Source organism: Actinia tenebrosa, unplaced genomic scaffold, assembly GCF_029948245.1.
Source record: "Actinia tenebrosa isolate PJP-AT-01 unplaced genomic scaffold, QUT_ActTen_1.0 PGA_scaffold7__59_contigs__length_16204524, whole genome shotgun sequence".
Taxonomy (NCBI): Eukaryota; Metazoa; Cnidaria; class Anthozoa; order Actiniaria; family Actiniidae; genus Actinia; species Actinia tenebrosa.
Genome location: NW_028292584.1, coordinates 3,795,676 through 3,820,639, shown reverse-complemented (window position 1 = coordinate 3,820,639; position 24,964 = coordinate 3,795,676). Strand labels below are relative to the sequence as shown.

At 36.1% G+C, this 24,964-nt stretch overlaps 2 protein-coding genes across 3 annotated transcripts; both read left to right on the top strand.

Annotated features, from left to right (window-relative positions):
* Positions 1 to 89: 89 nt before the first annotated feature.
* On the top strand, positions 90 to 5,165 carry LOC116294805 (uncharacterized). The gene is made up of 3 exons (XM_031702466.2): positions 90 to 174; positions 284 to 389; positions 3,715 to 5,165. The coding sequence occupies exons 1-3, from the start codon at positions 124 to 126 to the stop codon at positions 3,903 to 3,905; spliced, it is 348 nt and encodes a 115-aa protein (XP_031558326.1). The 5' UTR covers positions 90 to 123; the 3' UTR covers positions 3,906 to 5,165.
* Positions 5,166 to 8,010: 2,845 nt separating this feature from the next.
* LOC116294809 (uncharacterized) lies at positions 8,011 to 24,783 on the top strand. 2 transcript variants are annotated; one of them, XM_031702470.2, is made up of 12 exons: positions 8,011 to 8,290; positions 12,015 to 12,311; positions 17,432 to 17,704; positions 17,838 to 17,898; positions 18,807 to 18,906; positions 20,284 to 20,379; positions 20,605 to 20,654; positions 20,819 to 20,956; positions 21,258 to 21,372; positions 21,533 to 21,599; positions 23,112 to 23,191; positions 23,310 to 24,783. In XM_031702470.2, the coding sequence occupies exons 1-12, from the start codon at positions 8,137 to 8,139 to the stop codon at positions 23,319 to 23,321; spliced, it is 1,443 nt and encodes a 480-aa protein (XP_031558330.2). In that variant the 5' UTR covers positions 8,011 to 8,136; the 3' UTR covers positions 23,322 to 24,783. The 2 variants fall into 2 exon arrangements, with proteins under 2 accessions (XP_031558330.2, XP_031558331.2); XM_031702471.2 differs by lacking the exon at positions 20,819 to 20,956.
* The last annotated feature ends 181 nt before the right edge of the window (positions 24,784 to 24,964 follow it).

Genomic DNA, 24,964 nt, shown 5'->3' with positions numbered 1-24,964 from the left:
GTATTACAGTTATTACACATGATTCCAAGTTGTATTACGGTATTGCTTGGGCTTCCTCTGGTTATTTTTGGTCAACACGGGCTGACGGGGTTCCTGTGTTCATCAGTCAGTGAAGGATCCAAGATGGCGGCCCTTATTTCTGAATTTCGTGGAGGTTTAGGCCAACTATTTCAGGTATTAAGTTGTGTCGTTTGAACATTTAGAAAAAGATTTATTAGATACTTAGAAAGAATTAATTTAGGGCCTAAAATATGGGAATGCTACTGTATTATTTTGCTCACAGAAAACAAGACTATTAACAACGGTTCATAACCGGATTGCTGCAAGAAATAAGATTAGATCAATCAGTTCGTTGTCTGACAAGACACCAGTAACTTCGAGCTCACCAGGTACGCAAACACTCACTTCTATTAATAATATTCAATTTCTGAAAGCTGTCATTATACATAATATATCGATATTACTAAATAAAAATTCCAAAAGTTTTTTTCCATAATTATGAAATAAGATGTGTTTGAAAAGCCACTCTCTGAGTTTAGATCTATTTATTATACATACACAATACTCGGGTTTGGCAGGGGTGACATATGCTGCTATTGCCATCTTTCATTGCTGTGAGTCCAATAGGTCAGGTTGCTGGTCTGAGCCCTGTGGTCGCCATGCTTGAATCGAGTTTGCATGATGTGTTGTTCTCTTCTGTGCCACAAGGGTTTTTCTCAGGGTTCTCTGGTTTTCCTCCCTCCTCAGTTTAAGACTTTAAAATAATGAGACTAAAGCAAGGAACGCCTGCCATGAAGTGTAGCACGAGCACGTAAACAAGAACTACAAGGAACGCCAGCTATATCTTAGAATATGTGCGATAAAATCGAAGATAAACCATCATAGTCAAAATTTTAACGTGCTCCCTTGGTAACATCAGGGTCAAATTACACTTCTCGTGCAGACTAGGTTTCTGATTGACTCCACTACCCAAAGCTGGAGTGTATTGTTTTAGTTCTAATTTTTGAAGAATCCTAATCATCTACAAGCATTATGTTCCGGAAGCATTGCTACAGTATGCAATGAATCATTTTCTCTGCCAGGCAAGAATGGCAGTTTTGTAGGTGAAGTTTGGGAACCCAGTTCCATCAGTCTTGTTATTTCTGCTAAATGTGTTATGACCATCATGATAGGATGATACATAATCACTTATAGCTTTCTGCAAGATTTGAGAAATTATGTCAACAAATCTGGATAAGGATCTTACCCCTGACAATCAAAAATTAGTTAAAGACACTGTTAACTCTTTCATTTCTGATTGCTCTTTACCTTCCACTGCTAAAAACCTCTTTGTTATTACTCCTCGTACTTCTCACGTCTATTTTCTTCCTAAGATTCACAAAGCTAACAACCCTAGTCGTCCTATTGTTTCTGCTTGCAGTTGTCCTACTGAACTCATCTCTAGCTATCTAGATTCTCTCATGCTGCCTATTGTTCAGTCTTTACCTACTTATATTAAGGATACTAATCACGCTCTTAGTATTTTTAATGATTTTCGCTTTCCTAATAACTCTTCTAAGCTATTGTTTACTATGGATGTCAAATCTTTGTATACTGTTATTCCTAATGATGAGGGCCTTCGTGCTCTTCAGCATTTTTTTGATCTTCGTCCTGTCCTCAAGCCCAGCACTCCCACTTTGTTACGCTTAGCTGAACTTGTTCTTACTCTTAATTGTTTTTCTTTCGGTGATCGGTATTATCGGCATCTAGCTAATCTAATCTAGCTAACCATTCTCTTTCTGACTTCATTGTTTTCGGTCTTTCTTTGATTAACGGCAGCAATGACTGTCGCAAGACCAAAGAAATGCGGCTTATTCACCTATTAGACACTCTTAGTCCCAACGGGATTAATGAACGCTTTACTTTCAACTAACCTTTTCTTTTGTCTTTTGATTGTTTGTTTTTGTTTCCTTGCCTACCTTGCTCTCATTGGTTTCTTTTGTCTTATTCTATCATATATACACTCCTTTCTACCACCTCTTTCTCTTTTACTCCGACAAAGGACTAGCATCCGGTGTATAATTTACCTTTTCATCATTACTGCAACAAATCTAAGGTAGATTTTGAAAGTTGTGATGTCTAACAGTTGGATGACCGAAAAATCATAATTTCACATAGAGAGTCACTCTGAAAAATTCTACCTACTTTCTACCTATGTCTAACAGTTGGATGACCAAAATATCATAATTTCACAAAGAGAATCACTCTGAAAAATTCTACGTACTTGCTGTAGAATGAAAGGAAAGGAACTTTGGGAATTTGAGGACATTGGCATATTGTATTTGTAGAAATTTTACTCCATCAGTGTATGGAAGAGCTTTGAGAACGATGTAGGGGAACAATGTAAATAATAACACAAGGCCCCAGTGCATCGTAGTTGACTAGGATTCTTTACATACATACATTCATACATCATTTATTTGTTAAAAGCAGGTTACAAAAATAGGCAAGACAAGAGTCCTGTTGTGTAAAATTGATAGCTTATTATTACAAAACACACATAAATGAAATTCTAGTCATAAAAATATATAATATAATAAAAAATATCCAATAATAGTAGAGTGCAAACAATTAATCTGTGAAACATGAAATTGATTCTGTTGTCTTACTGGTCAAAGAGGCCCAAGTTACAGTATTTGCACTGTAACTCCTCTATCCTCATTCATTGATATGGCGACTGGACGTGTCTCTATGTGCTGCATATTTTTTTATGTGGTAGCAAGACTTATATGCCTTATAGAACAGCCTGGATTTGCCTGTAATAACTCTAAGGAGTTTTCTTTTCATCTGTGGAGAACTTTTAAAGTGAATCTCAATATTTGCCCTCGCCTTATCGATGGAAAACCTAGAGTATACTCTCATCGTGACTTCACCAGACCAGCGAGCTATATGGCCGGCCTTCTACTTTTATGTGGTGACGTTGCCACTCAGCCCGGTCCTTATAATACCAAACCAAGTCCTATTCACTGCTCCAACATAAAGTGCTTGTATATGAACTCTAGGAGTGTTGTAAGCAAACACAGTGAGCTCCAAGCGTTATCTATTGGACAAGATCTCATATTTTGTGTTGAGTCATGGCTCAAGGAACACATTCGGGACTGTGAGCTGCTCCCGTCCTCTGAATTTACTATACACAGGCGAGACAGGAAGGACAGAAGAGACGGAGGAGTTTTTCTGGCAGCACGAAACAATATAATGAGTATTCGCAGAAAAGATCTAGAGACGGACGCTGAAATTTCGAGCACTACAAAACTAAGCTTAGTACTTACAGACCGCCATAGTGTGATGCTCATGCAATAGTTTATAAGTTTGTTTACATAAGTATTCTTAAGTTTTAGGCCCGGGTCAGGCACCATGCTTCACGGCAGGTTGAACCGAAAAGCATTATTTTTGGGACTGTACGTTCCGCTTTGGGTTCGGCTCATGTGGGGTGCGGCGTTTTACCTGGGACTTAAACAGACATATTTTATATTTTCTTAATTGACGTAAGGAGTTGAATTTCAATTGGGGCTATCGCCCTGTTTTCTTCTCCGGCCGCCCATAGCTTTGTATGTTGTGTATTATGTTTGTGGCAAATTCCAATAAACTAAACTAATCCTTGATCTTTGAATGAGACATTTTCTGGTCAAAATCCGAACTTGTGTCCTTCAGTGGATTTTTTATTTTGTTTTACAGTTCCACCACCCCAAAAGAAAGAACCATTTGATAACAGTACCTATAAAGTAAATGAGTATTACTCCTACAACGAAGATTCCTTCTATGACATGGAATGTGAAATAGATGCAACAGGGAAACGGCAGAGCCAGCCAGACCCATCAATTCCATACAGACACACAGAACCTTGGAAAAAGGAGGCCAAATCTTGAATTTTGGTTCATTTGGTGCTTTATTCTTCATTTTGCTGTGAGCTTGAAATGTTTAAACAAATAACCTGACTTTATCTTAAGAAATGTATGGATTTATCATTTCGATAATAGTAAAAAAACAAATTTAACTGAAACTGTTCTGTAGAAATAAAAAAGCTAGCCTGCATAGCTAGACTCGGGGGGGAATAGGGATGAGGGTGGAGGGGAATGGAAGGGAGAGCATAAAACAAACCCTATATATATCCTTTATCCTTTCTCCCCTGAAACTAAGAACTGCTGTGGGTGAGGCTAGACCACCAGAGGCCGCATGTTTCTATTTGGGTTTCTATTCCATATTGTTGTGACCTTTTGCTTATTGCATTAACATCTCCAACGGTGCATTTTAGAATCAATATACAGCATGCAACAAAACCATAACCAACGTTTTTTGAAAATATATAGTAATACTGGATTTATCAAGATTTATTATCATAAAATTTTGCACAGGCTTCGCATTTTGTGGCACTGTGTTTGTTGGACTTCTTGTGGAGATTTTAACAGATAATTGCTGGGAGCCGTCAGGGCCGAGTTGTACGAAGCCTGGATAGCGCTGTCTAATGGATAAATCCTTATTCAGTGGATAACTGAATAAATTTATTGGATAACTGCTGTTATCCAATAAATTTATCCACTGGATAAGATAACCGCTGTTATCCAATACATTTATCCACTGGATAAGATTTATCCATCTGATAGCACTATCCAGGCTATTTGTGCGGTATGGCGGTAAAAAATACACTCGTTTTACTCTTCGTTTCGTTTATTTAATTGCGTTAGAGAGTTCCTACATAATAAAGTAATGATTACAATTTAACGATAAAACAGAAAACGATTAAAGCAAACGGAAAGCAAAAGAAATAGAAACTAGACCCTGGTTCCAGGGTAAGCTGGGATACCTGGAGGACCTGGTTTCAACATGCATGGAGTATCTGGTAAACCAGTTATCCCAATAAAAAAGACGCTAGGACGGGTGCGGGGTCGTGGGGAGTGGAGGGATGATGGGGTCTTAACCTGGCATTTTTTGCCAGAGGTAGAGTGTGTGTAGACTGTTTGTTTTAAACCATAGAATCACTAGAACAACAAATTTATTCACAGGACCGGAAGTTAGGTATTACTCTTAGATAAAATATGGGTCTGTGCAGAAATGCTGTTGTTTTGACATGGACCCGAACAATAATAAAGTGAAAATATTTTTTATTAAAGCTTCATAAAGAGCTCAAAGTAGTGAAAATCATTTTGGATAAAAAGTGTATGCCAAAAATTAAAGGTATGGATAAAAATCAGTCCAAATTCCAGTTCCGTCATGTCCATTCCATTCCTATTTTTAGCATACGTAATTAAGTCGTGCATGTGGTCACGCGCTTTGCAAAGAGTGTCTCACACGGGAATTTTCTAACTCGTTATTTGTGAATCGAAATTCTTTACTTAAGACGGTAAAAATCAATTTTATGTTCACAGATATTTCTAAATCCGAATGGACATATTCTTAAAGTTTAACGAGCTAGAAGTTGAATGACTTATGCACCTATCAGCGGCTTCCCCGTGGGGTCGACCCCCGGGCTGACCAGGGAGATGGGTGGGAGAATATAGGAGGATTGGATCCAGTTATTCCCCCTGGGGTTGGGAAAATTTGCGACTTTGGTTTCGTGGCTAAGAACTGAGGTGGGGATTGTAAAGAAATTATTTTCATTGCAGAGGTTACCAGGGGGATTGATTTTCCTCTCTAGTTAAAGAAATAGCTCCTGATTTTAAAAATATAGAGACTACGGACATTTTTGGTCGGGCTGGGTTACCTGCGTTATTCGCCAATACCCAGATGCATCTGCTCGTCAAGATGGCTGACGAGGTGAGAGTCAGTTCCACTGTGAAGTATGTTTTTTGACATTCTTTGTTGTTTCATAGCTATACGAATTCGAAAGCAACTTGATTTTATTTACTTTTAAATGTGAATTCTTCAATTCATGAGAGTTTTTTTTCAATCTTTTCAATGAAAAACTACCTGAAATATCGAGCAAATCGCGTGAGTGGTTACGTGTTGAGTTCAGTTTTCAAAATACAATAACAATAATTTCAGGCCAAAATGAGGGAGGTTGTAGATTGGAATGCCTTGACCAGGGGACATTGAAAAGAACAACTTCCCTTCCCCTGGGAAAAATGATCAACATTGTTTATGAATTTTTACAATCTCCCTGGTCAGCCCGGGGGCCGACCCCACGGGGAAGCCGCTGATAGGTGCATTAAGGTCAAGAAGATAGGCGAAATATATAGAGGATATTTTACCACAATTGTAAATTTTCTCGCGCGCTGATTGGTTAAAAAACGTCGTAAATAAGAGGCCATACCAACAAATGGCGTCATGCAAGATTTCGTGCAGTCTATTTCCTAGAGTTTTGTAGTAAAATTGTTAATTACATGGGCGCGCGGAGATACGAAATTTATCTTCGAGTGTTGAAAAGATCTCTCACAAGTGAGCGCAGCGAACGAGTGAGAGATTTTCGACACGAGAAGATAAATTTCGTATCTCCAAGCGCCCATGTAATATTCTGTTTATTATATAATTATCAATGAAAGTATGTTTTGGCTTTTTCAGACAATTCTTTCCGTGTATTTTTGAATAGCCATCGCAATGGTGTTATTTTCACACGTGAAAATAACATGTTATTTTCACGTGTGAAGATATCAATTTTTCGAAATAGAGAAAAATAGATATTTCATTGGTAATTATATAATAAATTCGTTTATTTAAATTATTCTTATTACTTCATATTAAACAAAATATTAAAAGGCCGAATAAACTTCTCTGTACTTTAAGTTTATTCATAGTAGTCTTTGGAGCCAAAACATTTCATATAACTTGACAATCAGCATGAGGAATCTGCAAAAATAGTACGAAAGTAGAATGAAATACGCTCGGTTTGTTTAGATCAAGAAGGCATAATTCTTTATCCTTGGCTTGTTTTTGAAGCGCTGTTTTCCTTCCGTAGCACTGATCTTCGGTTACAGAGAATACTGCTTTCAGTAGTTGAACCAAAGCATGTGTAGTTCGTAAAAATAAGCTTCGGGCCATTATATTAATATTTCTTGGAAATCCTTGTCACCTTTCCTTTTTTACAAAGAAATTAGAATTTCTAATCCGACTCAGTCTTAAATAACAGCAGTCAGCAAAATAGAGCATGCGTAGACTTTAATTGTGTCACGTGATAATCTAGCTCCGCCCCCTCCTAATCACTTCGCAAAATATTGACATTGATTAACAGCAAGGCAGTCAGCACCTATAGCAGAAACCCGCAATGGTCTTCTGGGTAATAGTTTACGTCATTTAAATCCACGTATGGGTACTATTGCGCAACTTTGCCATTTTGTTGCGGAGAAGAAAAAAAATACCAAAAAAACAAAGACATTTTATAGCTGGTATACCACAGGTATCCCAGCAATAAATACTTACAAAACGATGTGTAACTTAAGACGGTCGACGTTGAACTGACAAATTACTAATTGAGCTTGAGTGAACTTAACTTAGTCTAAATTATGCACATATTTAAAGTCTGGAAACAAAGGCGGAAAAATGCACACGGGAAAACGCGTAACGTTCCAATCTAGCACTAACACAGGCCTTCGTACAACCGGGCCCTGGTGAGCAGCAACAATAATCTTGGGTTCCCTGTGTCCCATAAACCAACAAAAATCTCGATTTTGAAAGTTCTTCCATCTGCATATCATAGTTTTAAAGAATATATTTATAAGGTTCACTTCACATGCACAATCATTTGAGTCACCTCCCTCCTACAGGTAGTCTCCCCCACAGCCGCTTAGCGTTGCGTGACGACACTGAAAGCGGCTGTGGGGGAGACTATCCTACAGGTGGTGAAGATGTTAGTCGAGAGTCCAGTTACATAGACTCTTCCACAGTCTCTCGCTCGTCCGTTCCGTCTTCTCCTTTGTCCTTTCGGACATTGTACCGTTACAGTCTCTAAGCGTGGAGACGGAACGGACGAGCGAGAGACTGTGGAAGAGTCTACCATTTACATGGCTCTGGGCTTTCTGTGTAGTGAGGTCCGAGTAGGACTATAAACAAGTACTAAGTAACCACGCAGAACATGGCGAGCAACTGAAAAAAAAGCTCTCCGAAAGTCTCCAAAGTTGCAAGAAAAAATTGACTTAAAAATCTGACATTTTAGTACGAAACCAAGCCATGTTTGGACAAACAGGCCAGCCTGTCGTGAAGCCACAAGGAGGCTTTACGTTTGGATCAGGAAGTACATCAAGTGGCGCGATACCTGGAAACAGTGCTTTTGCATTTGGCTCCCCTTCTGTTGGATCGGGATCCACTACTTCTACAACATCAGGTGGGTACACAAAATGAGCTCTATGCGGTTTAATCATTAGTACAGTGATGGTTTCAGGGTATCTATAAAATATTATGAAGGTTATTCGCGGTATACCCGTTACCCGTTGACATGCATGTTACATGTACATCCCGGCGTGTTCAATCGATAAATATTGGTAACATATATATTTAGGCACTGCCTAAAAGTAGAGGGATCCCAATTTAGATAAAACCGAAAGATGAAAAAAAAATCCATTGGGCAAAAAATCTTCAATTTTTTCTTTCCATCGAGATGAAGACAATGTCCCCCTGGGCTCCACCCGTTGGGGGCAAGACATTGATAGGTGCATATAAGGAAAAATATGAAATGGAAATGCACTACATATTTTTCTTTGCACAAATCTTTGTTTTTGACATTAGTACTCTCCCACTTAGGAATTTTGTCACATGTACACAACCCACCATTGTCCACCCCAGGGGCTAGTTTTGTTCTTGAAAAATTCTTCGACAAAGTTTTCCATGGCCGACATTTTTACGCTTTGAATTCCTTGTTAATTTTACTTGAAAAACGAAAAGTACATATAATCCAATAAAATGTCAAGTTTAGTGAAATTTACCTTGGATGTCGTTTCATTAAAATCCAAATTTCAGAGATTTCCTATCTTTTTATCGACAAAATGAACACGGCATATAATATAAGCTTACTTTTACTTCTTTTACATGACAATGTTTGGTTATCCATGAAGAGTTTCGGTTTTTGTAAGAACCATATTTTTACCGCAATGAAATTAAGAAAATAAATGATTAGGTAGCATCAGCGAGATAAAATTGGCTGGAGATCATTAACTAACTAAACATGTGAAATGAAGGTCCTAAAAGTTAAATAGTTTTCTGATCCTAATTCATCATCAAAATTTTTTTATTCCTTTTATATAAGCCTCAACTACTTTTCGATAAGCTTGAAAACATAAGTTGTAAATACTAGATTTTGAGATTCTGTTTTAATTCAATTTTTTTTCATCTGTTTTCATGCGTGAGAAAGAAAAGTTTTCAAAAACAAAGTTTACATGATTCAGATAAACTTGTTAAAAAACAACCAAGACAAAATAGAAAAAGGTAACCAGTCAATTCACCCACGGACCAATTCGCACGTGCCAATTCGCCCACATACAAAATCATCAAACATGTGTTTGCCAACTCGCTAATGTTAAAATCATGTTAAGAAATATCTAACCGTATATTAAGACTACATTAAAGTAGTACGTGATTTAACAAACTCATTACTTGACACTTAAGCTCAAGACTTCAAAATGCGAACTTTTTAGACGCCATAACTCACAAAACAACTTATAAACCAGTGATGATATGCCGCCTAATCAGTTTTTTACAATTATATAGCATCTTGAATCGGTTGTTGTTGTTTGTTTTTTTTTACATAAAAGGATAAACTTTATATAAAGCATTTTTCACAAAATTTCTTCCTATTTGAGTGGCCATGGTACAAAAGCAGGAAATTCAGCCCTTGTTTCTGGGGCAAATTATTTTAGCATCTCGAATTCACTGAGTCGTAGTAGAGGACGCTTTAGGAGATTTAGGAACTGTAGGAGATTTTGATAAAAAAAAAGAAAGACTAGTTAATCAGATCCTGCTTGATCGGTGGAATTTAACTGCGTTATTTCATTTATTTACAATTTACTAGTCTTTATATTAAATAAATAAATCAGTCAATACACTTGAATGTGTTGTTGAAGTCAGAAACAAAGTGTGGCAGGTTTGCCTTAAACATATGCTTTTCTAACTCGTTCATCAAAACACCACTGCCGCCAAATTCCATTTGTCTACTAACTCATATTTATGGAGAATATAAACCAGATACGATATTATCGAAATGAAGAGAAATTTGCATTTACGTAATAAATATACATTTCACTTCTTTGAGTCAGTTTCACATTATGTTTACACTTCATCTTTGTTGCTTATTATCTTAATGACTCTTTGCCATTTTAGTAACTCTAACCCAAATCTAAGCTATAATTTATCACCAACAGCTTGGTACAACTTTCCATGGCAGATAAAACTCAACTGTACTGGTTATTTTACTAACATTTACATGGGATATGGCATGGCGTCACTGGGTTTATAAGTTGTTTTGTGCGTTAACGACTCAGTTAATTCGAGACACTGAAACGAGAAACAAGGACTGAATTTCCCGCTTTTTATGTACCATGGCCACTCAAATAAGAAGACATTTTGGTTAAAAAAGTTTTACATAAAGCTTATCCTTTTATTTTTCTTGTTTTAAAACCAATAACCAATTCAAGATGCTGTAAAATTTAAGAAACCGACTAGTCGGCATTTATTATTAAAGCTATGGTGTCAGACATGTCCTTCGACGGATAATATGGGTATAAAAAGTTTGCGTTCTAAGAATTATTTATATGTTAAGTAAGCTTAATAATGATAAAAAAGTCTTGGAGTCACTCAACTGAGATTTAAAAAGGCTAAAGTGACATTTACATTGGTTTTACATGAGTTTTTTTATTCGTTAGTGAGTTATGTAGTGTAGGCGAGTCCATTATGGCATATAAAAAGTTCGCGTTTTAAAGTCCTGAGCTTAAGTGTCAAGTAATAAGTTTGGTAAATCACCTACTACTTTAATATAGTCTTAATATTCGTTTAGCTATTTCTCAAAGTAATTTTAACGTTGGCAAGTTGGCAAACACATGTTCAATGATTTCATATGTGGGCGAATTGGCATGAGCAAATTGACTGTAATTCTAGAAAAATAAAGCAAAATGCATGCAAAATATAAAATGATGAATTTCCTTGTCAGTAAATTGGCATTTGCAGATGTTTTTGAATATTTAGTGGCTTTTTAAAGTGAAAGACAAGGTCTTCATCCAATAACATCTTTCAACAGCACAAATTCCAGATCATTTGTATAATCATACTAGCTCGAAATAAACAGATAAATATTTGGTGCAATTTTATGTCATTCAATATTTTTAAATGAATTATTGATAGAAAGATATAAAGTTATCGTATGAAAGTCTTCTTTTGTTAGTTGATGGTACCCCGCCATACATATTTGCTCTCCTGATTATATTTCATCCAGCTTTAAGATCAATAATTAAACTTATCTATAGAAATATTAAAAGTTTTGAGAGAAATTCTTTGACTTGTTGATAAAAATTCTTGTCAAAATCAGTATCAAATGATATATTATTGTTTGCTAAAAAACACACACCTGACTTCTTGCAGAACACTTCTCGATCTACCTTTGACTACATGAAAATTTATTTTTAATTGTTGTTGGTCTATAATTTTTCCTAAAACTATTTTTCATGCATTTGATAGCTGCATTTGTGAGAAGTTTTGCTTTGATATCAAGTGGAATTCCTGTGTTGTGTCGACTCGATGGTTACCATTTTTTCTTAAGTATGGTGCTCTGCTTGCGCGGGCCTTTGGCCCGCGCGGGAGCTCCGCTATCAATCAATGAAATTAGTTAATCACATCAGCAGTGTTGGTAACACTGGCTTGCATATAGGAGCACCTTGCATATAGGGGCACCTTGCATATAGGGGCACCTTGCATATAGGGGCACCTTGCATATAGGGGCACTTTCCATAAATAGCTATCAGTTGAATTATAGCAGAGCTCGGTTGGTTTGTTAATTCCAATTTATATAGCTTTTACATAGCTTGAATGTTTCATTTTTTAAGAATGTTTCTGTTTATTTAAAGGTTTTATACTTGGCAATACATCCACAGCTGCATCTTCTGTACCAGCATCAAAACCCTTTTACTTTGGTTCAGGTGCATCTATAACAACACCTTCCTTCAGCTTGGGGGGTTTGTCAGGTGGCCCTACCACAGCAACAGCAGCATCAGCTCCAGCTCCAAACATAAGTATTGGTAGTACCCCAAGCCAGAAAGCAGGAGGTCTGTTTGGGTCAGTACCCTCTGCTAGTACTAATACAGCTTCAGCGCTGTCTACAGGAGGGTTTACCTTCGGAGGTAGTGGTACTAGTTCTGTTCAAGGTAAAGTTCAATTGTTATAAATTATAAAAAAAGGCAAGAATAAGTAGGGGCTCTTTTGTTAACTAGACCCTGGAGTCCTTGCAAGTACCAGAAAGGACTGGGACTTAACCCTAGTAACAGGGTAGAATGGGTTGTGTGGGACTGGACAGGGTCCAGAGGGAGTGGGTCTAACGTCATTTCACAGTCTGAATTCTCCTAAAGTGCCATGACCTCAAATTATATTTTGCTTGAATTGATCCAATTCCAGAATTCGGTAATTATAAATCGAAATGCTTCATTTAAGACCGTAGTCAATCAAAGATTTTTCTTGCAATTGCTTTAAATTTCATAGTTTTATGTTCACTGATATTTCTAAATCCGAATGGACATATTCTATAATGAGTTAGAATTTGAAGTTGAAAGACTTAAGGTCATAGAAATGTAGGTGAGTTATAGTGCTTGGGAACGAGGTTATTCCGGGCGAAAGCCCTTGGAATTAAATTCGGAAAAATTGATTTCCGAATTTTCCGAATTTAATTCCAAGGGCTTACACCCGGAATAACCTCGTTCCCAAGCACTATAACTTATCTATATTCCTATATCTTCATGTATTTCATAAGTGCTACGCGGTCCACATATTCTCATCTTTGACTTAAAGTCAATAAGGTATGCAAAATTTCTTTAGGTAAGTTATTCTTATTACTTCGAAACAATATATATTAAAAGCCTGAATAACCTTTTCTGTATTATTTTCATGTTTATTTGTATAGTAGTCTTTAGAGCCAAAATAATTTAATATAACTTCAGAATTGGATTGAAGAAACTGCAGAAATATAGTACAAAACTCTGGAATGAAATCAGAATGAGCCTTGTTGTTTATGTATTGAACAAAAAGGCATAATTATTTGCTTTTGAAGCCCTGTTTTCCTTCCTTAGCAATGATCTTTGGATACAGAGAATACTGCTTCAGAAGTTGAAACAAATTAAGAGAGAATTCTTTTTGTATCCAAGCAGTGAGCGCCAAAAACTATTTTCTTGAAGAAAGACTGTTGTACAGTACATGGCTAAAATCTTGTTATTCAGAAAGTTTAACTTGTTTGGAAGTGGAGATGACTGATGAAAGTGGAATTAAAGTGTTAACCCAAAGCAAAAATTTCATTCAAAAAATGAGGTTTAGGCCTTCATTTGCTTATTTTTCCTGACAAAGCAACATTCTAACACAAATACAACATAATATCTTTCAATCGTACAATTGAAAACACCGCTTCAAACAGGCATTTTATCACAATACTACACGTTTGTTTCTAACTGTTTAAAAAAGGTTTTGAGCATTAACCCAAAACGAAAAGTAGGATCAAAACTCATACGAAAGTCTAGTTTTTGCCGCTTTTTGCCATTTATTGCTCATTATTGAAAAAATATTTCTCTTAATGTGTAGTTCATCACAATAAGCTGCAGGCCATTACAATAAGAATTCTTGAAAATCCTTGTCAGCTTTTATTTTTACAAGGAAATAAATTAGAATTTCTAATTATTCAGCTCAGTCTTGAATTACACATTAATTCTGTCACTTGATAAGCTAACTCCTCCCCCTCCTAATAACATAGTAACATTGATTGACAACTGCCATATGCTAATTAGTTGGCCCATGGACGGTAACCCTATAGTAGAAGCCCGCAAAGGTCTACTGGGTAATGTCCTGTAAACCTATGAATCTATGAACACGTCATTTAAATCCATATATGGGTACTATTGCACAACTGCCATTTTGTCAAGCAAAGACGACAAAAAACAAAAAACAAAGGGTAACCAGTCAATTCGCCCACGGACTAATTCACCCACGCCAATTTGCCCACGTATAAAATCATCGAACGTGCGTTTGCCATCTCGCCAACTTTAAAATCACTTTAAAGAGATATATCTAACCGTATATTAGGACTACATTAATATAGTTCATGATTTACCAAACTCATTACTTGACACTTAAGCTCAAGACTTTAAAATGCGAACTTTTTATATGCCATAAAGCGCTCGCCTACACTAACTCACTGACGGACGAAACAACTCATGTAAAACCAATTTAAATGTCACTTTAGCCTTTTTAAATCTCAGTTGAGTGACTCCAAGACTTTTTTATCATTATTAAACTTAGACTTGACATATAAATAATTCTTAGAACACAACTGAGTTGTTATACGTGTATTATCCATCAAAGGACGTCTGACGCCATAGCTTTTATATAAATGCCGCCTAGTCGGTTTCTTAAATTTTACGGCATCTTGAATCGCTTTTAAAACAAGAAAAATAAAAGGAAAAACTTTTTGTAAAACTTTTTAACCAAAATATAACCTCTGTTACGACTCAGTGAATTTGAGACGCTAAAATGATTTGCCCGAGAATCGGGGGCTGAATTACCCGCTTTTTGTACCATGGCCACTCAAATAGGAAGACATTTTGTAAAAAATATTTTAGATAAAGTTTATCCTTTTATGTAAAAAAACCCAACCGATTCAAAATGCTGTAAAATTTAAGAAACCGACTAGTCGGCATTTAATAAAGCTATGGTGTCAGGTGTCCTTCGACGGATAATACGGGTATAAAAATTTTGCGTTCTAAGAATCATTTATATGACATCAAGTAAGCTTAATAGCGATAAAAAAGTCTTGAAGTAACTCATCTGAGGTTTAAAAAGGTTGAAGTGACATTTACATAGGTTTTACATGAGTTGTTTCGTTTGTCAGCGAGTTAGTGTAGGCGAGTCCATTATGGGGTATGAAAAGTTCGCGTTTTGAAGTCTTGAGCTTAAGTGTCAAGTATTAAGGTTGGTAAATCACGAACTACTTTAATGTAGTCTAAGATATTTTTTTAAGTGATTCTACATGTGAGTGAATTGATCCGTTTTTAGTCAACTATTTCAGGTTTGATATAGTGTATAAAGCTATTTATTTTACATTTCCATAGTAAATTTAAAGTGAATCCCAGAATACTATGGAAAACACAGGTATTTGGACCCAAACAAGGGGAGAGGGGAAAGGGTTTTCGGTGGGTAAAATGTTAAGGGGTGCGTAAGAGTGTTTATAGAGCATGGGGATATGGATGGGAATGAGTTTGTATGAGTATTGTAGATTGAAATATATATAGGAAAATATGAAATTTTTAAGGATTAATTTGAAGGTAACACAGGGAATAGGGGAAATATGCTGCATATGGCCAGAGCACGAGTGGAGGGGGCAGTCTTGATATGATGTATCGAAAAATAATTTGCTTGTGCGTTTGTATGATGAGGTCATGTGTAGGTAAAACCGAAAGTGTATGGATGTCAGACTTAGTGCCCTATCTTGGACCTATCTTCAGGGGTAAAGATGCAAGATAGTGAAGGAAATCGACGTGTTTTCAAAACTCTCAGGCCCAGGTTGGGTATGAGTTGGGGGTGGGTCATGTTGTTTTATGTTCTCATTCTTAGGTGGCCACGATCCCACACCCCCCCTCTAATGAAAGACCGGTCCCTAACTGGAAGTACCAGAGTCCATGAGCCGGATTTTAAGTCCTGCCAGGCTTGGTGTTGTAAATGAGCAGAGTTTCTAGTTGGTTCTGACCTGTGCTTTGGAGATATTTCTCTGGGTTCTCTGGTTTTCCTCTCCAAAAATTAACTCCCAAATTACAATTTGATCATAAAAAGAGGGCCACAGTTGTGTTAGCCACTGACTATTAAGTGTTAATCTTTGTAAAAACAAGGAGAGTTTTTTTCGAATTCACATCATAATCTTGTGTTTATGATCAATATCTAAATCATTTCTTATTGTTCCTCAATATCATTTTTAACTCGTGGATACGCAAAGCATAGAAATGAGTTATTGTGAGGGTTCTATATATGCAGATGTGTCACTCGCTCACTAAGATGTTAGCTGATTGATAATTAAAGGTTTATTGATTGTTTCATGTCATCTGTCAAACGTTACACAACACTAACAAGCACAAAGCTCTTATTCAGCATAGACTACTTTCGATATTTATAGAACGAAATGAACTACTGATGTGTCAGTGGGATATTTCTAGCACTGCAGACCCACTGTACACATGCGCACACTCACACTTAGTTTTATCTTCGGATTATTTATATTAAAAGAATCAAGGAAAGATGCAAGTTGAAGTAAAATAGTACAATTAACACCTAAACTAAAATTCCAATGAGTCAAACCTTTTTTTGCTGATGTGTTAAAGTAAACGCTCATATGTACAATCATCAACATATTTTTTCAGAAGACTCATAGGAACTTTTCATTAGATTTCAAAACGTCATGGAGTATTGAAGAAAATTTTGTCATCCAAATATTAAGCCGACGTTCTGAATAAAAAGTAGATTGATTGTCAGTCATCACAAACAGCCGAAGCAATGTTCTTGAGGTACAAATATACTCAACAGATGTCGCTCGAGGCAACTAACGAGAATTCACTCCAATGAATAATTTACAGACTTGAATGAACTCAAATGGAATAGTGTTTCTAAATGAATTTTCTATAAAACATTCGCTTAGTTCATAGTGTAAATAAAGTGTTTTATGTGAACACTTCAGGCAACAAACCAATTGTAAGCGCCATGACCCTTGAAGGTCAAAATAAGTAGTTGTAACGCATAACGCAACTTTTTTTGTTAGCCAAAAAGGCTTATACCAATGATTGACCTGAAATAAAGCACTCCGCCCGACTTTTAAATTCAAAACAAAATCCAGAATTTGTTTTTCAGAAGACTTAGCAAATAGAAGTCTGTTGAAGCAGTCTTTCGTAATTGAAGTAACTTCAGACAATCAATTCATCACAGAATTGGCTTCCAAACTCAACGAAATAACAAAGAACTAAACAAAGTAGTTATTAAAAGGAAAATAAAAGGACAGCTTATCATCTTACCAGCTAAATTGAGTATTTAAAATATGAAATCGAGCAAAATACTTTAAAACCTTCAAATGTCAACAAGCATAAGGACACAGGTTGGAGCCCAATCTCTGGAAAGTGCAACTAGTATCCACGAGTTTGCCAAAGGGCGGTTTGATTTAAATGCCAGTCAAATAATCAAACAAAGTTAAACCAACAACAGCAACAGTGTTAAGCCAAGGGTTATTACATTAATTGAATATGTATTCCAGGCAGCTCTGCAGCTACAACTAGTACAACTGGAATAAGCAGCACTCCATCAATGTTTACATCAGCACCTCAGGCAACTGCAACTGCACCTTCACTGGGACTGGCAATTTCAACCGCTTCATCTGGTCAAGGCTTCAAACTTGGAACTGCAAGCACTGCAGCTACAGGGTTAGGGAGTACTCAAGCATCAGGAGGTTTGGGGTTTGGGCTGGCCAAGACGTCTAACACACTTGCTGGAACTACTTCAACTACTCTTGGTATAGCATCAACAGGAGGTACTACAACAATATAATGACATCCTTTCTCAGTCTGGCATCCATGGACAAACCTTGGCTTGGATACAGTGTCAGTAGCTCTTATATGTTTTTGTAAAAGAGGAATACAAAGTTGTTGCTTTTTTCTCTTCAGCAGGTACTGGTACAGCTTTACCCAGTTTTGGAGCACATTCAACAAGCAAAGCTGCAACAAGGTATTGAAAATGATATTTTTAACACAAGTTTGAAAATAGCTGATAAACACCCCAACAGCTGTTTATAAAACAATCTTGGACAAAACTTTTTTGGACAACCAAATGTTTTTTTTTCAAAATGCCCCACAAATCCATCTCTCCCCATATTCAATGTTGCCTTGAAAGTTTTGGTGGTGACTCTGTCTGAGGAAGGGAGGGAAAGTTTTGGTCTGAAAGTGGTCTGAAATCCAAAAATGTAAAGAGAGGTTGAAGAGTCTCGTCGAGCTTTGTCCAGGATTGCAAAGCTGCAATTTTTAACAGAAAATTTTAAATTATGGCTGATAATCAGCTCTTACAAATTTGCAAAGTTAAAGTATGTAAAAAGCCAAGCATCAGTCTTTTGAAAGTGTTAAGAATATGTTCCTGTCCCCTCCCTCCTGGCCTCTGGGATTCTCCCTATACCATTGTCACAGGAAATTCTTGCTCACTGTAAGCTAATATGTTGCATATTATGCTGTGTTCTGATTTAACTTAGATCAACTTAACCTTGTCCCCAGGCTATTCATTGTCAGCTTGTCCAAATCCAAAATGGCAGAACTTTCAGAGCTAACACACAAAGCCTGGTAAAATGCTCAGAGTTATCTTCCAATTTTATTTACTTCTTTACATGTTTTTTGGTTGTTTTTCGTTGTTTCTGTTAAATCGCATCTTGTATATCTCGCATATTGCCCATAGACCACTCGATTTACTCCCATAGGATCTGGCTAGGCTACTTACTGTGTCGGAGAGGCATATGTGTGATGTCATGCCAAACAGCAAAGATAGTAGCCTGGGGACAAGATTAAGCTCAATCTTAGTTCAGAATTTGAAACACTGAATTTAAAAAAAAAACAATGCTGCCTTCTTTTAATATATTATTCCTCTTGCAGTGTCCTTCCAACAGCCCAAACAACTGCATCCACTGCTGGAATTACCACCAGTAGCACACCTCAACTGAGTTATAAACAACTTGAAGAACATATCAACAAAGTATGTCACATAATGATTCTTGCAATGCATTTAATACAGTTCCCAATAAACTGAAAACCCAAAACTAAAATCCTGTAACTTAGTTTATTAAATATTGCTAGGCAGGTCAAAAACCAAGAATTAAATTGACTGGTAGGGAAAAATGAATATATATGTACTATACAAAACTGTACATGTAGGTCCTGGCAGGGAACCAGGCAATAGCAATGTTTCATATTCCAATCTAAAAGGAAACTGAATTGTTTGGCTTTACATTTTGCAGTATGTTACTTGGTCCCAGATTTCAGATCTCTGCCTTCTGACTGCCAACGGTTTTTGAAATATGTGTATGCATGTGCAGTATGGAGTGATAGCATTATAAACTAGCTGTTGCAATAATGCAAATAAAATGCTGCGAGTATGTATAAGATAATATCAAGAGATGTTTATGGTATGTGAAAACAATAGGTCAGCATTTGTCAACAAAATAGGTGATTGATTATTTTTTGCCTCTGGCAATCGGTCAGGTGTGCAGGGTTGGTTCTACTCCTTGAACTCCTTGAATTTAATTCACGTTTTCAAAGGCAGTTGAAAAGCTCTTGAATTTTATGATTTTAGCGAATCTCCTTGAAAACTCCTTGTGAATTTTTTCTTTGATAATTACTTGCATGGTTCTGAAATAGATCTAGTCAGAAAGATTGGAAATTGTGAAAGTCGGCCATGTGCAACCACCATGGAAAACCTTGGCATATTTAGCTGAACATACTCCTTGGAATTTCATTTTTGGGTCCTTGTATACTCCTTGAATAGCCCTTGAATTTTAAGTGGTTACCTCAGCACGAACCCTGGGTGTGATATATTACGCACGTCAATGGCCGACAGTTTTGTTTCATTTGCCTCAATGGGTGAGGACCAGCAAGCTCTGGGAGAAAGTTGAGTGACAACCTCTAGGTATCTGGGATGGTTTGTCTTTTAAGTTCCGTAAGGATCTGATCTACGGTGTTTGATTGGCAAAGTCTGAGCAAATGAAATTGTAGAAAAACTCTCAAAAGAACATTGTCTTCCCCATGAAATGTCACTAAACCAAATGCTTCCAGCAATAAATTAGCTTGTGTTTGACTTAGAGTATGAAAAAGAAGGCTTACTTGAATTTATCTTTAAGAAGCGAACCTTGGTAAACAGCAAATTGAGCAACCTGCTTTCAGCGTGGCACAAATTCATGATAAAACCTGCTGAACAAACATACTACATACTCTGAAAATTATCTTGACAACCACAAATTGAAATTCTTTCTGACATATAGCACACAGGGATCCCAATTGTAAAGATTAGTCTTGCCGCTCGCCTGATGGCTCGAGGCAAAAAATAGTATGATAAATTGTTACTTTTTCTTTATAGTGGGTTTCAGATTTAGAAGATCATGAAAGAACATTTTTGGATCAAGCAGCACAAGTGAATGCATGGGACAGACTGTTAATCGATAATGGGGAGAAGGTGAATAACCATTAACATTTATCATTTTTCTAAGTAATCTCCTTCTTTAATGTAGGACTTTGATATTATGCTAATGAAGCCTTCATTATTTACTGAGGGGGGTATGGGTCAGAAAAGAGGGGCCTTGAAATTATAGTGACCCTGTAAAAATAAAGGGCAGTTTTGAAATAATTGATGAGGTACAGTACGTAGTTGGAGGGCTAATACAATATATATGTACTGCAGATAACTGAATTGAATGACAATGTTGAAAGTGTTAAAGCAGAACAAAAAAGGTAAGGACAGTATTATTATGTCATTAAGTTTTTGTGTAATATATCAAAAGAGTGTCTAAAACACAAAGCAGCAAGCTTTTGATGTAGCTTCACAACTCATTTGAATTCAGTACAGCAATTTTTTCATTAGAGTGAAAAAAATACTAATTTTGCGGTTTTATGAGGCTGGACGAGGAACTTGATTTTATATTAGCACAACAGCAAGAATTAAAAGTATTGTTGAAACCACTGGAAGAAGAACTTCAGAAGAGAATCACAGGTCCAGGGCAACTACAAAATGCAGATAGAGAACGAGAATTTACGTAAGTTTTTTCTTCAGGATAAAAGCTGCCAAGATCTGTGTTTCATCCTTGAATTTAACAAGCTCAGAAAGCATAGTACAAAAGCATTTACAGCCGTAATGTTCTAACTTTATTATCCTCCACTTTAAAAAAAATTTTTTTGTGTCAGCCAATAAACACTGACTTATTTATTAACCCCATTCCAATCGTCACTACAAGTTCAGCAGCCCTTAAGCTTTTCTTTTTTTTTTCTTTTTTTTTTTCCCCCTCTAGTTGTTCTTTGGAAAATGATATTTATTTTATCTAACTTATTTAAATTAAGATATGGACTAGCAAAGGATGTTGATGGTCAGTTGAAGCAAATGGTGGGTGACCTGAAATCTATTATTGAGCATCTCAATAAAGCTGGTTCTACCCAACAGGAAAATAATGACCCAGTAAGTACCAGGGGGTGGGGGGACTACATAATTATAATCAATGATATATATTCTATGAAATAAACTTGCTATACCACTTGGATCTAGGATCTCGCAGTTTTTGCAGGGATCAGAATATTTATTTTAAGTCGTTCACTTTCCTTTTGCTGATTCATGTTAGATTATACAAGTAGCCAAGATCCTAAATGCGCACATGAACTCATTACAGTGGATTGATCAGAATGCAGGTAATTTTAGAATATTCAGTCTTTCAATTTTATAATTTTACTTGGGATCTGCTATACATAGCCAAGTTAGAAATAAGGAAGCACCCATAATTTCTTGGGTAGTGGGCTATAGGCATTTGCATTCTTGAATCATCCACTGGGGTTGACCCCCTGCTCAAAGTTACAATATAACACATTTTTCAGAAATCCTTCAAAACTACAGACTTCTGAATTGTAGTAGACACTAAAATATTATAAAATCAGAAATATTCTTTAAAGGTACCAAAGAAAATGGCTCTCTGCTGGCATTGCAATTTTGAGGAAAACATTAGATACTATAGATACTCAATATTATACATTTATTAGGTCTGCATCACAGAAAATTACAGAAAAGAGATTGAATAAAATTAGTTTTGAGCTTACTAGCAATTACATTCCAGTTGCCATAAATATTGCTCTTGATGTACACACTAGTAAGTATACTGTAGTAGCTATAGGTTTCACAGTAGCAGCGAAAATGTCAGGCAAACAATTTTCAAAAACAAATTATTTAGGAAAACTCACTCAAGTTTTACCAATATGAAAAGAGCCTTATACCAGACTCAGTGGTTTTGACTCAATGTTTTTTTAATAAAAAGAGCAGGATTTCATTGAAACATTTTAAGGTTAAAAGCTACTATTTCACATGAAGTTTTGAAGACATACCAGACACCACAATTTTGATGACTTTTGGGTCTCAAACGTTTTGCCTCAAAATTTACTCATTCAAATGTACCTTGGCTTGGAGTCAAGAAAACCATGAACACCTAAAATATGTTTGGAATGTTAAACATCATGCATGTTCTGACCAATTGCATGCAACAGTTAATTAATAGAAATGAGTTCATTCTCACATGTGGTTAGTCAGAACATGATGTTTAACATTCCAGACATATTTTATCGTGTTCATGGTTTCTTAGTTTGACTGTAAGATTTGTATGTATGAAATGTACAAAAATGTGAAATAATCTGACCCCATTACTGCAAATGTTTCATTAAAACAGGAGCCTATAGTACATCTGATAATATTGATAAACAGTTACTGGGGCTAGGCAAAATTATCAAGACCAATGCCATGTTATCTGCCAAAGGCTGAGGCGTGAGCAGGGCCATACAAATCCGTAATAATCCATCAAATTATTTCAAAATCTATCCAATAAATTTTATCCTTCATATTTCAAATATAATGACAAGCATTGCCTTTATCTTGAAAAAAATCTAAAATTTGTCAAAAACGGACACTTTTCTGAGTGGAGACTGGGGCGAGTCAGATAAAAATCGCAATTTCTCAACTCAAAAAAATAAACAGAAAAAAGTGAAAATCGGTTTTGAACATGTTTCTTATTCAGTTTCCAAAATAAAAATGCCTAAACTTCCTTAGTTCCATGCTTTTAGTTGCATGCGCAGAAAAATGCACAGTGCAAAACAAGGGAATTACCTTAAGGACACAATGTCAGTATCAGGAAAAAATTAATGTTAACATTTCATTTTAAGCTCTTCTTCAAAGAAAAGTTGATGAAGTTTCAAGTCTCAGTGAAATTAGAAGAAAAGAACAAGAACGCAACTTTCGTTTGGTATGAATCAATTTTAAATATTTTTGCTAAATTTTCCAGAACGTTTCAATTAATTTTGATGTTTTTCTTATCCGCGAAGAAATATCTTACCGAGAAAAAAAAATCTTTTCTTTTTCAGGCTTTTGATTAGTAATGTAACTGTGGTAAAATATGGTGTAAAGAGAATGTGGTCAACAAACTGCATAGTATGTATATGAACATCTACCCATTATCTGTAATGATAAGGTATAGACACTGACAAGTTAGCAACAAAATATGGATAAGGATAGGACACAAGCATTACTGTGCATTACCCTCATAAAATGGGTATTGTGCAGGAACCTATTGATAAAATGTACTTCTCCCAGTTAAAGAGACTAATATAAGGTACCTATGTGCCCAAGGAAGATCCACATGGAAAGTGTATGACTGTACTTGAACCCCTCTTGTGGCAGCACTCCCAGTACCCGTGGATGTTCCATTTACTTTAGTGGGAGAGAGACTGTCATATTTTCGATAACTTCTTACTTTATGGAGTGATTTTCCTCAGACAATGAAATAGTAGACTAATAGAGGTTTAGTATATTATTTTTATTTCTGTCTATCGTTTTATTTTGTGCCTATTTGACTAATTTAATACACACTACCTTCTAGAAACTGTTTCACACTCTGTGAAAAATCACTATTAATTATAATAATTGTAATTATTCAGTATCTGAAACCATTGTAGTAATAGAAAATTTGTTGGCTACATTTAATTTCGTGTTCTCTTGAATTGTTTCAATTTGTTCTTTGATAGAGAATATTTTATTTTGCCTTTGAAACAAAGTTGCAACTATAATTATTCCATACTTGACACATAAGTTTCCATAATGATTGTAACTTGTAGAAATGAGGATAACTTTATCGGTATCTTTTCACCTCTTTCAAAAAAGTTGTTAGGGCCAAAAGAGATATAGGAGATAGGTGACAAATCATTCCAAGATGGGAAAGAATTATGGTTTTTTTGACTAGAAAAATCGTTGAATACATGTCAACATGAAGCTCCATATTCTTTATGACAGTAAGAAGTAGGAACAAGCCATTCCAGCTATTCTTGTATCCCGGGGGGGGGTACTCTTGCCCGTTTAGGGTAGGGATGTGCCGCTGAGCCCTCTGAACCCTGACCCTGTTCCAAAGTAAAATCTGTGAAATTCATACCCTGTTCTAGAGCAAGATCGCTGAAAACCATACTCTGTTCAGGTATTACGAAAAATAGATCCCTGTTCCAGAGAGAAGAGAGTGTGATTTCATATACCCTGTTCCAGAGCAAACTCGATTTTATATCCCCTGTTCCAGAGTAGAATGGCTGAAAACCATACCCTGTTACCCTGTTTGGCGGCACATACCCGTATAGCAAATATATAGGAGTCCCCCCCCCCCCCCCCTGGGCTTGTATCTGGGAATTATTTATTTCCTATTGCTTATTTATTGCCTTTTGCTTTGACAAACTTTTTAAAATAGGTACTACATTCATGTATAGTCACTAGAGTTGGAACAAAAGTTTGCAATTTTTTAGGAATTGCTTATGAGTATGGCTGTGGTTGTAGTCACAATAAAACTAATTGCTGTTATGTCTATTGTGTTTTCTTCATGTCTTGAAAATTAAAAACCTTCATAACACACTATGCGAACAAAGCAAAGAATGTATACACTTTAAACTTTTGCACCTTAATTGAAGCAATTAAATAAATAATTAAATAACTGTGAAGTCAAAAAAGTTCTTTCTAAATTGCATTCATTTTGTTTGTAATT

What these genes read in the sequence shown, in the direction of transcription:
- LOC116294805 (XM_031702466.2), top strand. Translation starts at nt 124, where the DNA reads ATGGCGGCCCTTATTTCTGAATTTCGTGGAGGTTTAGGCCAACTATTT. An exon ending in GTTTAGGCCAACTATTTCAG is followed by an intron (nt 175 to 283) that starts GTATTAAGTTGT and finishes TTTTGCTCACAG; the next exon opens with AAAACAAGACTATTAACAAC. An exon ending in AGTAACTTCGAGCTCACCAG is followed by an intron (nt 390 to 3,714) that starts GTACGCAAACAC and finishes TTTGTTTTACAG; the next exon opens with TTCCACCACCCCAAAAGAAA.
- LOC116294809 (XM_031702470.2), top strand. Translation starts at nt 8,137, where the DNA reads ATGTTTGGACAAACAGGCCAGCCTGTCGTGAAGCCACAAGGAGGCTTT. An exon ending in AACAGGAAAATAATGACCCA is followed by an intron (nt 21,373 to 21,532) that starts GTAAGTACCAGG and finishes GATTCATGTTAG; the next exon opens with ATTATACAAGTAGCCAAGAT. An exon ending in GTGGATTGATCAGAATGCAG is followed by an intron (nt 21,600 to 23,111) that starts GTAATTTTAGAA and finishes TTTCATTTTAAG; the next exon opens with CTCTTCTTCAAAGAAAAGTT.